Raw genomic sequence first — 13,184 nt, forward strand, 5'->3', positions numbered from 1 at the left:
TACTAGCTACCTGAGCTACAAGCTATTGATCCTACTTATTTCGTAAAATTCGATGACGTGTGACGAATTTAGAAATTACAAGTTATTTTCGTGTAGCAAAATTAACTTAAAAATAAAAAGGTAGAAGACACATTTCAATTCAAGCGCTCTAGGGTTGCAAAATGTTCATGAGAGAATTTAAAACCTATTTTATGAACATTCACGGTGGCAGTTATAATTTGTTATGTCGAACTGGAACTCACAGGACAGCAGAAAAATTTAAACGTAATTCTCATGGGATGAGGGAAAACTTATAAGGATGTTTGAAGATTTTATCAACTTGAAAGGTTTATATAAAGTCCGTTATTGAATAAAATTAATTTGTGGTGCAAATGGATGTTATATTTAGATTGAATATTTAATTCTAGATATATAGGCCTGTTTGCACATTAGAGGAGGGGGTATATATTGTGTGAATATATAGGTTCTAAGAAATTCGTGAATTTCTTAGAAAAAACTGAGAAAACAAGGAAGGAAAAACTGAGAAAAAGTAAAGATAAAGGCTCTATCCCTGCAAAATGTGTTAACTAGGATTACTTTGCATATTATGGAGTACTAATTGTTTTCTTAATATGTTCCTTATGTCCAGCTTGACTCCTAGGATTAAAATACTGGTTGGCCGGTTGGCTAATTCAAAGATTTGTATATATATATATATTAACACTGTTATATTAGCCATCTGGTGGTATCCCAAAGGATATAAAAGGTATTTCTCAAAATCTAAGGGGAGGGGACAAATGCTGTCACTCCCTCTTTTGAATGCAGACCACATCTGTACACCCATCTAGGAAAGCTTTGTTTGCATTAAGCAGCATTCACAAGCATGTCTAGCTAGAATCCAATGTCTAGGCAACGATTGTTCACAAGTAAAATTCAGTGCTTAGCTAGACACACTAGACAAGGTGCTTGGCTAGACATTGAGTTCTAGCTTCTAGAACTCAATGTCTAGGATTTTCAATTACAGCCAATCAGAATGTGTCAAGATCCACTATTTTCATCATTTTTGTTTACATTTGTAAACTGAAATTTAATTTTTGTGTTCTCATTAATTTTTTTTTTCATTTTGGCAAATATCCAACACCAGACATAATAATGAAGCCCACTAAGGCAATTGTTTTACTTATCTCATCCATTAGCTTGTGACAGTAAAAATAGGGATTATAATATTTGAAAGTTTTGTCTGCATAAGTTCTGTTGATAGGCTAGAAATTTGAAACTAAATTTGAAACTAATTGAAACTAAATTTGAAAATTTGAAACTAAATTTGTAGTTTTAGCTAAGCACTGAATTTTACATGTGAATGGTTGTTGCCTAGACATTGAATTCTGGCTAGACACATGTCTAGACATGGGATTCCAGCTTGACATGCTTGTGAACACTGCTTTACTCAATTCCTTTCCAAGATAGAAAAAGGCCCTCATCCAGAACTTGTGGTGAATTTGTAGTTGGCTTTGGCTATAATTTAGTGGTAAATTTGTTGGTGGTGCTTTAATTTATCTAGGATGAAAGGGAAAACACCATTTGATGCCTTTTTTATGCTCTTTCATAATACAATAGGCTTAATTTCCACATTTGAGATTGATAATGATGAATTGTTTGCAAGTGCATTATCAAGTACTCATAACAGAAAACCTTTGTATAGTTCCACTTTCAAATCTTGCGAGTTGGAATTTAGTGATATTGGTGATGCCCATATTGAAAATGAAGACAGACTATTAATGCTTTACAGTAACGTGGATTGCATCACCACAAAAATGGATGAAATAAAAGCTGTAGTTTCAGCAAGACCTGAAGTGAGTGTGTTTGCCTTCACTGAAGTTAAACCAAAGTATACTTCAGTGCCACTGACTGATGTACAAATCCAGATCACCAGATTCAGAATAATCTCAAACCTGTCAAAACCAGAAGGAAGAGGAATTGTCCTGTACATCAAATCATCACTGAAGGTAGGAGACCTTAATCTTGGTTCTCAGTATGAGCTGTGGGTGGAGTATGTCTGGATAAAAATTGAGTTAAAGGGTCACCCCTTAATTATAGGTTGTATTTATAGAAGCCCAAGCTCTCCCTGTCAGAAAAGTTCTCACCTTGTGATTGCAAATTCTATAAGTTTGGTGATGAATCGTCCTTGCCATAATATTGTAATTGTTGGAGACTTCAACCTGCCTCAGATCCAATGGATTAGTGGTTATGCTGCTACAGGAGATAACAATGACCAGGTTGGCACACTCCTCAAATGCCTACAAGAACATTCATTGTACCAGACAATCGATTTCCCGACTAGGTACACAGAGGGCCAGAACCCATCTCTCCTGGATCTCCTACTTGTCAAAGATGAGGAGGCAATCCAAAGTATAGACCCAGAACCACCTTTTGGTGCAAGCAACCATGTAGCCATAACTTGTTGACTAAAGTTGTACCCACAGACAAACAATTTTAGAAAACATGTGTTTACAAATTACAACAAGGTCAGACAAGATTTGGCTAACCAAGATTGGTCTTTTGTCGAAAAGAATAATGAAGACAGAGCTTGGCTTGAGATGAAAAGGGTCCTCAGTGAGACAATTGCAAAACACATGACAACCACTTGGAAACAAAGACCAAGAACTCTCCCTTTCATCACACAAGAAATCAAGCTAGCAGTCTGGAAGAAAAAGAAGTTCTGGAGAAGGTACAAGGACGTCCCAATGCAGGCTAATCATGACAAATTCAAACTAATACGAAAAAAAGTCCGCTACCTTGCAAGAGAAGTTGCTAGCAAGTATGAGGAGTCTTTAGCTTCAGCGTCAAAAACAAAGCTGAAGAAATTTTGGAAGTATGCCTCCACTCAAAAGCCCAGAAGACATTCAGTAACCAAATTCTCAGTTAATAGGAATACCATAAGCAACCCTGGAAATATAGCTGAAGCTCTGAACCAGCAGTTCAAGTCAGTTTTTACTCCTCCAGATAATGACCCCTTGCCACAAATGCCAGAATATGATATTCAGAAACCAATGCAAATTATTACTGTCGGCACTTTGGATGTTGAATCACAGCTCAAAAGATTGAACCCAAATAAGTCAGTTGGTCCTGATGGGGTACACCCTTGAACTTTGAAAGAGGCTCATGCAGAGCTTGCCCTCCCCCTAGCAAAACTGTTCCAGAATTCTCTTGACACAAAACAAGTCCCTCAAGATTGGAGAAATGCAAATATTACACCTGTTCACAAGGGTGGAAGCAGGAACTGTGCTGCCAATTACCGACCAATTAGCATCACCTTGACAGTCAGTAAAATCTTCAAAGGAATTACAAACACTGCTGTTATGAAACACCTGATTGACAACAAACTACTTACCAATAGCCAACATGGATTCAGATCTGGACTCTCGGTCAAGACAAATCTTATTGATGCATATGAATGTGTCACTGAACTGCTAGACTAGGGTATCCCTGCTGATATGATTTTATTAGACTTTGCAAAGGCTTTTGACAAAGTTTGCCATCGTCATTTGAAGGCTAAACTTTTAGCTACTGGGATACATCTGGAGGTTGTTGAATGGGTGATGCAGTTCCTCTCAGGAAGAAAGCAGAGAGTTAGAGTGTTTGGGGATAACGGGCAAGAGTTTTTCTCAGAAGTTGCTGGAGTTGATAGTGGCATGCCCCAGGGAACAATCTTGGGCCCAACACTTTTCAATATTTACGTTAATGATGCTCCACGGGCTGTAAGAAATAAGATGAGCCTTTATGCTGATGATTCAAAGCTTATTGGGCCCGCGGAGTCATCAGCGACTAGAGCCACCATGCAGGAAGACCTGGATGCACTTTCCCTTTGGGCCTGCCAATGGAAGCTTGAGTTTAACATCCATAAGTGCAAGGCAGTATATTTCGGGAAAAAGAATGAGAAGCAGCAGTACCATATGAGTGGGAGGGGATGGCTCTAGACAATTGATTGGTTCCTCGGCAGCTGAAAGAGATTTGGGAATAGTCGTCGATGAAGAATTAAAATTCAACAAACACACACAAACAGCGGTTGCCAAATCATCTCAGACCCTCAGAATAATTAAGCGTACAGTACGTAGCAGATCATCTAAAGTCATGACGAAGCTGTACAAGGGTCTCGTGTGACCATTGCTGGAGTTTGGGATGTGTGTTGCCACGCCTCTGAATAAGAGTGACCAACAGAAAATAGAGTCTGTTCAAAGGCGCGCAACCAAAGCTGTTGATGGATGCAAGAACCTTGACTATCCATCTTGCCTGAACAAACTACAGCTCCCAACACTCGTCTACAGACGCCGGAGGGGCGATGTCATTATGGCTTACAAGCTACTGCATGCTGATTCCTCTTCTCAGAGTCCTGTACAACTTGACGAATCTTCCAGGGCAAGAGCACATAGTAAGAAGCTACTCAGGAAGAGAGCTCACAGCAGACTGCGCAAACCACTACTTCTCCAATAGAGTTTTGGGCCCCTGGAACAGTCTTCCCAATGCAGCTGTCACCGCTCCCTCTGTCAATGCATTCAAGATCGCCATTGATAAGAACTGGTCCACCAAACCATGGAAAACAGAGTGGGACGCAGCCGAACCAGTGACTCCCCATCATCACTGACCAGCGACTCTACAGGATCTTTCCTTGTTTCGCTGGACAATGCGATTTAAGGTAATTTAAGGTAATTTCTTTGGTTGCAAATTTCATCTTGAGCCCTTAAAGGGGCCCCAAAGGTATTTCATTTTTGTAACCACACAAAGAAGTTATAACATAACCTAATCTAACCTACAAAATACTTGATTTTCAATTCTAACCATTTTCCTACCATTTCAAGTTATTCAAATGCCTTTGACAAAAATAGCACTGAATTTTGCAATTCAAAACTTTGCTGTTGACAAGTCAGGGTCTATTCCAATTCAGGGTATATATTTAGGTAAATTTTTTATATTCATATTATTGACTTATGATTAAAGTAAACATACTACTCAATGCCTTTTTTTATGCTCTTTCCAAATATAATAATTTTTTTATGCTCTTTCCAAATATAATAATCATTTTTGTCAGAAATGGATTTTACCCCCACCCCTATATATACCAATTCAGGGTATATATTTACACATTAGGGGGGATGGGGGGAAAGTTTAAAGTTATCTCTCATTTACATAAAAAATGAGATTTACCCCCACCCCCCTAATGTGCAAATATATACCCTGAATTGGTATATATAGGGGTGGGGGTAAAGTTCATTTCCAACAAAACTGATTATTATATCTGGAAAGAGCACAAAAAAGGCATCAAGTGGTATGTTTACTTTATTTATAAGTCAATAATATGAATAATGAAAAATTTACGTATATTTGCACATTGGGGGGGGGGGGGGGTAAAGTTCATGGTAAATTTGTAGTGGGCCATTTAATTTAGCTAGGATGAAAGTGAAAACATCATTTGATGCTTTATATAAAACATTTCATATAAAATCATATAATTCATATATAATTTCATAATTCATATTACCTTCAGGGCCCAAGATGCAATTTGCAACAGAAGCAATTATTGAATTATGAAAGAGTATAAAAAAGGCATCAAATGATGTTTTCACTTTCATCCTAGCTAAATTATAGTGCCACCTAGAAATTTACCAAATTAGCTAGGATGAAATTAAAAATGTCATTTATTTCTTTTTAATGCTATTTCTCAATTGAGTAATTCTGAGGCTAATTACATCTTGAGCCCTTAAAGGAACCCCAAAGGTATTTCATTTTTGTAACCACACAAAGAAGTCATCAACGTTAGTTAAGGTATTGAAAAGTGGTAAAAAACATATTACCAGTTTGTCAATAAGCTGTTGGAATAAGTGTTCCAAAAATACTTATTTATAACAATTGAGACGTCATCTATTAGGCAATTCAAATGTAAACCGTTTTCCTACCATTTCAATTTAATTGTGTGTTTTTCAAGTGTTGTTAACAAAAAATAGCACTGAATTTTGTGATTTGAAACTTTTCTGTCAACAATTCAGGGTAGACTTCAGTTTAGTGTGTATATTTGCACATTAGGGAGGGGGGAGGGGCAAAGTTTGTAGTAAATTTGCAGTGGGTCATATAATGTAGCTAGGATGAAAGTGAAAACATCATTTTATGCTTTTTTATGCTCTTTTGTAATTCATATAAAATACCTTCAGAGCCCCTTTAAGGGTTCAAGCTGCAATTAGCCCCAGAAGCAATTATTAAATTATGAAAGAGCATTCAAAAGGCATTAAATGACATTTTCACTTTAATCCCAGTTAAATTATACAGCCAACTACAAGTTTACCACAGGCTAGTGTTCATAGTATGCTTGTAACAGTCATTCATAGTATGAATAACTTTTTTTTAAAAGTTTAGATTAGGGGCTATTGAGAAGGAAACATGTAAAGAAGGCAGTTCTTAGTTCATAATATACAGAATAATTATAGCTAACATGTTTTGACTGCAGCTTCACTATACTTCACCCCCCCCTAATTAGGGGTGTAATTTGCTATACCTTTATAGAACTTAACATTACTTTTATGGTACCAAATAGATTATTTTTTAGTTTTTACTGTCATTTTCATTTGATTTGGAAAAATTGGCTGCAACTTTGCCCCCCCCCAGGATTTAGACATAATTTTGCCCAAATTATGTATTTCCAAAACATTCCACCCCCCATCACTCTTATTTTCCTGGTTCTTGTTCTGTCACAGTTGAATCAGTTTATGAGTACATGGGTGAAACAAGACAGATGCATTGGGACAATGTAGTGTGCCAATGCTCTGGTGCATATACAAAAGCTTATAGGCCTACAAGAATACTTTACAAAATGTTTCAAAACAAGAAAATAAGAAATATTTGCATTTAAATTTTGGTAAAAACAAAGCTCTGGTTCTATTGTAGGGGATTGCCCCCTCAAAAATAAACACTGTACAATTCTAAAGTACTTACTTATATGTTTCCTAAAAGTGCTTTACTTTAGCACTCCCGCTCCTAATGGAAAGCTGCCCAAATTATATAATTTAAAATTTTCCATATGTGACTATTTGCTTTGAATTAATTTAACAGCAAACAAGCAACATTGATGACATCAAAGAATAGGAAATTCAAGGAGAATACTTAGTTTAGACTATATATTTGGCCATTACAGGGAGGGGGTAAAGTAAATTGATGGGCTTTGAGGAGTGACATATGTAAGTATTTTAGAATTCTATGAAGTAGTTTTCAGAATCTTGTAGTTTTCCTTCTGAGGGGGGTGAGCCACCAATTTTCACTCAAAGCTCCCCATATCATTCCCCTCTCCTTTTTGGGAAATTTTCTTTGCTTATGGGCTAGAGAATTTGTCCTTTTTAGAATTTGGTCCAAAGAAATCTGTTAGTTAATTTTGTCATCCATTCAAGTTGTGATAAATAGGTCCCATTGAATTTGTTAAGAATCAGTGAGCCTATTGCCTCTCTCTAACAGTAAATAACTTGCTGATTAAAATTTAACCTTGACTATGATATAATTAAATTAATCTCTATTGTGGCATGATATCTGTGTAACTTAAGTATACATATCTAATAATGCCTATGAGGGCTCATATTAGCCTTAGAAAAGTCTCTGACTCCTTCTCATCCTGGGTGATGACCCAGATACATTGCTCTGCAACTTTGGTAATTTTTACAGTTTACATATTATTGGAATAGCTAAGAAATTGTGTCACTTTTCAATTTAGAGTTTCATCCCAAGTCTTAATATAAAATTTGTTTCTGTTGTAAGTTCTTTTAATCAAGTTAACCTGACATAATCTAACTGACCTCAACTGTTTTAGTTTATTTTACCTCCTCAGCAACAGTTTTAACTGATGCACTTCTGGGTACTCTTGTTAGACTGAGCCTCTTCAACTTGTACATCAATTATGCACCAAACCTTCTATAAAAACCTCCTCAATATTTATGCAGATGATTCTAGATTTGTGGACAAAGCTGCCATAGCTTCTGACTTGCAATCTATCAAGATTGACCTTGACAGTCTTGGAAGTAGGGCTGATACGTGGCTCCTTGCCTTCATTGTTGGTAAAAGTCGTGTGCTCCATTTCGGTAAATAAAATCAAAACCAACAATAGTTTCCTCCAAGGTAAGCCTCTTTCTGCAGTTTCTGAAGAAAGAGATCTTGGGAGTCTTTATTGATGACAGGTTGAATTTTAGCACCTATGCTAAGACTTTGTCATCATCTGTCTTTCAATCCCTTGGCATTATCAAAAGGACAACCTCAAGCTGGTGTCCTAAAATGTTCATGAAACTGTACAAGGCACTGATTCAACTGTAACTTGATTGTGGAATGTCCTTGATATCCCCTTTTTTCAAGAAGGATAAAAAAGTCCTGTAGAGCAACAAAGATGATCAGTAGATTGTAGAAAATTTCTTATAAAGAACATATGGACTATCTTAAATTCCCCGCACTTACATATAGAAGAAAACAAGGAGATATGATTCTAGCCCACAAAATTATATGTAAAAACACCCTTCCTGATCTATTTTCCCACCCTTTGCTTCACATGACTAGAAAACAGTCAAAGAAACTTGCAAATTAACATTGTACCACTAGAGAAAGAAGACACTTCTTCAGCAAAAGAGTAGTTAACGTATTGAACCAGGTTTCAGAAGACACAGTATCTGCTGAATCAACTCACCCACTTAAGTGCAGAATTAAAAAAGAGTGGCAACATCAAGAGCTCCTGTTTAACTAGGAGGTAGCTGAATACTCAACCAGGAAGTAATGTGCAACCTGAAAGGGAAATTAATCCTATAGAAGTCATCATGAAGCATTACAAGGATGAAAATTCTTAACTTGCTCCAAGCTGTGATTTAAAGTAAAGCTTAATGTTTATATGGAGCTAGTGAATACATTCCCATAACGTTTAGCTTTCTGTATCCCAAAAGAGAAGAATTTACAAAAGATGTGTCTACAGATTGCAGTCTAGTTCGCCATGAACTGACAATGTGATTAGTCTTTCATTGCAAATATGGAATTGGATGAGTCAAGGGCAACTATGAAAAGAATATTATTGTAAATCACACAAATCACAGCTAATGAATATCACACTGTTAAAAAATGGGAAAGGAAACCCTTCTGTATATTATAATAGAAACTAAAAAGACTAGGAACAGAAAAGAGAAAGTTGTAAATAAAGAATACTAACCAGGTGGATTATTACGAAAAATATAAACAGGATATGTAGCCAACTGAAAACTTTACCCAGAAATACCATTGAAAATTAGAAGGAATCAGTAGCAGCTGTATCCAGATCCAACCCTATAGAATTTTGGAGGTGTGTAGCATTGGTCCCTCTGGATGGTGTTGTGTCACCCAAATTGGGCAAGATGGCTCAAAAGTCTAGAATCAAGCTAATGTATTATATAAGCAGTTCACCTCAGTGTTTGCTATTGCAGATAATGTTCCAGTTTTAGACCATCCACAGTATGCACAGTTTTAGACCATCGAAGTATGTCACAGGAATATTAAAAGTGACCCCCTTGAAATTCTATCCCACATTTCGGATGAAGCTAAGAACCTAAATATGAAAGTAAATTCCACTAAATCAAATATAATTACGATAAATTTCTTGAAATCTATTCCCGCCTTCCTTGACCCTATACCCCCAGATATTCCTGTGTCTTCCTTTAAATTACTTGGGGTTACAATTTCCTCTAATTTAAAGTGGGATATCCACGTGAAAGATATTGTCCGTAGAGCTAATGCGTCCATGTCTCTCCTTAAGCTCTTGAATAAATTTAAAATCCCCCCATCCCATTCTTTAAGGATTTATACTTCCTTTGTCCGCCCGGATCTTGAATATGCTTGTCCAGTTTGGCATCCTGGCATCTCCCGTGATGAATCAGATAAAATTGAATCTATTCAAAAAAGAGCCCTAAGAATAATTTTTAAAGAAACTTTGGTACCATATTCACTCCTTCTAAAAAAGGCCAAGCTGGAAACTCTTGAGCACAGGAGAGGAACGCTGTGCCTCCGTTTTGCAAAAAATGCAATAATAAACCCTCGCACGGAAAACATTTTCCCCAAAAGACATTCCCCATCCAGACCCATCTCTATCTTGTCCCCCATCCGTTGTTTAACCTCCAGATATGAAAAAACTTTTGTCCCCTTCATTACTGATCAAATAAACCACTTTTTTTTTTTTTTTTTTTTTTTTTTTTTTTTTTTACGGGTGATACCAATGCTGGTTTCCGTTTGGCTCTTCCGTTCCCACCCCTTTTTATATAATCTCTTTTAAACATTTTTAACATTATTTTTATCTCAATTTTTTTTTTTTTTTTTTTTTTGTTTTTTTTTAATTTGTGCGTTTTTAAATTTATTAAATTTTAAACTTTTTTTTATAATAATTAATGGATTTGCCTTTCTGATATTGTTCTTTTTGGCATTGTTTAGCCAGTTTTTTAGTTATTGTGCTATTTATGTCTTTTTTCATTATATGACCCCGAAATGCGAATTCGGCCCTTCGGGGCTTGTGATAGCCATTTTTTGAAATAAATATCTTATCTATCTATCTTATATAATGATAAATAGAGTACTGCCCCTTAATATTACTAAAGTAGATGTAGAGGCATGGTTTAAGAATATTAATACAACTGAATCAAGTGGACCAGTTTTGGAGTATCCTTCCTCCTCACTCTGTCATCGCAAAGCTCACTAAGCAAAAGAAATAGTCCACAAGACTGGAAGGATGGTTACCATGCATATGTTCCCAAGGAGGGCAACAGAGATGAAGCCAGCAATTAACAACCAATTAGTCTTATATTGGGCGTTGGGAGGCTCCTGGAAGGCATAGTAAATTCAGCCATTGCAAACAAAAAACAAATGACCATTGATGGTAGCCTAGTCACTGCTTGATTCCTACTAGACACAATATGCTTCAATTTTCATACAGACGCGTAGCTCTCACCAATGAAAAAAATATGTCTCTCTTGAATGTTCAGACTCATTTCTTTGGCCTTGAAATGTTTCTTGATGTTTGCAAAGTGATTAATCAGTTATTAAAGGGTATAGGTTAAAAAGAAATAGCTAATTCCAGCTGCTGTTGATGTGATCCATGTTAAAACGGATAGGAGATAGTAATAAGAACTATTTTGAAAGCAATGTTTCACGAAAATAACAGACTGACCAGTGAACATGAAAAACAGAAGACAAAAATAGCCATTATTGATCAATATTTTTGCTAACAGTTTACTGTCATCTAGACAACATGGCTTTTGTCCTAATTGGTCAGTTGGTACCAATCTTATTGGCGGATACAGGTTTAATAATAAACCTATGGATAATGAATTTCCAGTTAGATAAGATAAGATATTTGTTTTTAAAAATGTCTATCACAAGCCCCGAAGGGCAGAATTCGCATTTCAGAGTCATAAAAACAAAAACAAAATCATAAAATAGCACAACAGCTAAAAAACTGGCTAAACAATGCCAAAAACAGCAATATCAGAAAGGGAAAGCCATTCATTAGTCAAAAAAAGAAAAATGTAAGGAAATTAAAAAGGTAAAAACTATAACAAAACTAAAAAAGAGTGATATAAAATTAGTGTTAAAAAGGTTTAAAAAGAAAACTAGCGGTTTGTTTGATCAGTAATGAAGAGGACAAAGGTTTTTTCGTACCTGGAGGCTAAGCAACAGATGGGGAACAAGATAGGAAGAGGTTCAGAAACAATACGTGGCAGACTGTGTCTGAGGGGGAGTGTCTTTTAGGGAAAATGTTTTCTGTGCGAAGGTTTATTATAGCATTTTTTGGAAAACGGTGACACAACGTTACCCTCCTGTGCTCAAGAGTTCCCAGCTTGGCCTTTTTAGTAGGAGCGAGTATGGTACCTTAGCTTCTTTAAAAATTATTCTTGGGGCCCTTTTTTGACTAGATTCAATTTTTTTTATTTGCCACAGAAGTTGCCAGGATGCCAAACTGGACACACATATTCAAGATGCAGGCGGACAAAAGAAGTATATATCCTTAAAGAATGGGAAGAGGGAACGTTAAATTTATTCAAGAGCTTAAGGAGAGACATGGATGCATTAGCTCTATGGACAATATCTTTAACGTGGATATCCCACTTTAAATTAGAGGAAATTGTAACCCCAAGTAATTTAAATTAAGATACAGAAACATCTGGGGGGATAGGGATGAGGTTTTAAGGAAAGAAATTGGCATTATCATAGATTTAGAGGGGGTTACTCTCATATCTACCTCTGCAGCGTCATCTGCAATATCACTGAGAATACTCATAGGGTTGCATACTAAGTTTCGGTAGCAGGTTTCAAAAACCGTTAGGTCATACATAAATATCTACCTGTTGGGAAATTCCTTAGCAATGCTATTTATCATAACAGAATAAAGAACGGGACCTAGGAGAGTACCTTTGGGTACTCCATTGTGGACAGGGAGGGGACTGGAATAATGATTCTTATATTTGACTACCTGTGATCTAGTTTTCATGCTATTACTTGACCTAGCCAAAGCACTTTATAAAGTATTTTTAGGATATTAATTCTAAGCTCTGTGTAAAGGCCCTTCATGATGGTATTTAGTCCATTTTGGACAGGGAGGGGAATGGAGTAATGATTCTTATATTTGACTGCCTGTGATCTAGTTGTCATGCTATTACTTGACCTAGCCAAAACACTTGATAAAGTATGTTTTAGGAGATTAATTCTAAGCTCTTTGTAATGGTCCTTCGTGATGGCATTACCAATTATATAATGATATTTCTTGCTAATATGAAGCAAGTGGTAAAAGTATTTGGAGATAGTGGATCTATTTGGTTTTTTTTTTCAGAATCAGCAGATGTAGAAAGTGGAGTACCTCAAGGCATTGTTTTTGGTCCATCAATACTCAACATTGACATAGATGATGCCTCAATCACAGAGAATAAGGTCTACCTATATTCAGCTTATTCTAAAAAAATTGGTACATCATCTAAACCACAAAGTAGCAAAGGCATCTAAGCTGATCTGGATGTATTTTCAATGCAGGCAAAAACCTAGTGGCTTGAATTTGATATTCAGAAATGTCATTCCCTTTGGAGCAAATAATCAGCAGAGCAATTACGACATAGTTCAGTTCCGGTTCGAAACAACCCCTCACAAGTAGTCACAATCAGAAAGATCTGAGAATTTTGATTGACAAC

The 13,184-nt window shown here is 36.3% G+C and overlaps 1 protein-coding gene across 1 annotated transcript in view; it reads left to right on the forward strand.

Moving 5' to 3' along the window:
* The first annotated feature begins 281 nt into the window (after window positions 1-281).
* The window catches only part of Aasdh (Aminoadipate-semialdehyde dehydrogenase), a 98,362-nt gene continuing 85,459 nt past the window's right edge, over window positions 282-13,184 (forward strand). The window contains exon 1 of the mRNA XM_089095111.1: window positions 282-326. Coding sequence (XP_088951237.1) covers window positions 299-326 — 28 coding nt within the window. The 5' untranslated portion in view covers window positions 282-298. The remainder of the gene's footprint in view (window positions 327-13,184) is intronic.

The sequence above is a fragment of the Artemia sp. Qi Xiang Cuo genome, chromosome 10 (genome assembly GCF_049724085.1).
Source record: "Artemia sp. Qi Xiang Cuo chromosome 10, ASM4972408v1, whole genome shotgun sequence".
In the NCBI taxonomy this organism is placed as follows: Eukaryota; Metazoa; Arthropoda; class Branchiopoda; order Anostraca; family Artemiidae; genus Artemia; species Artemia sp. Qi Xiang Cuo.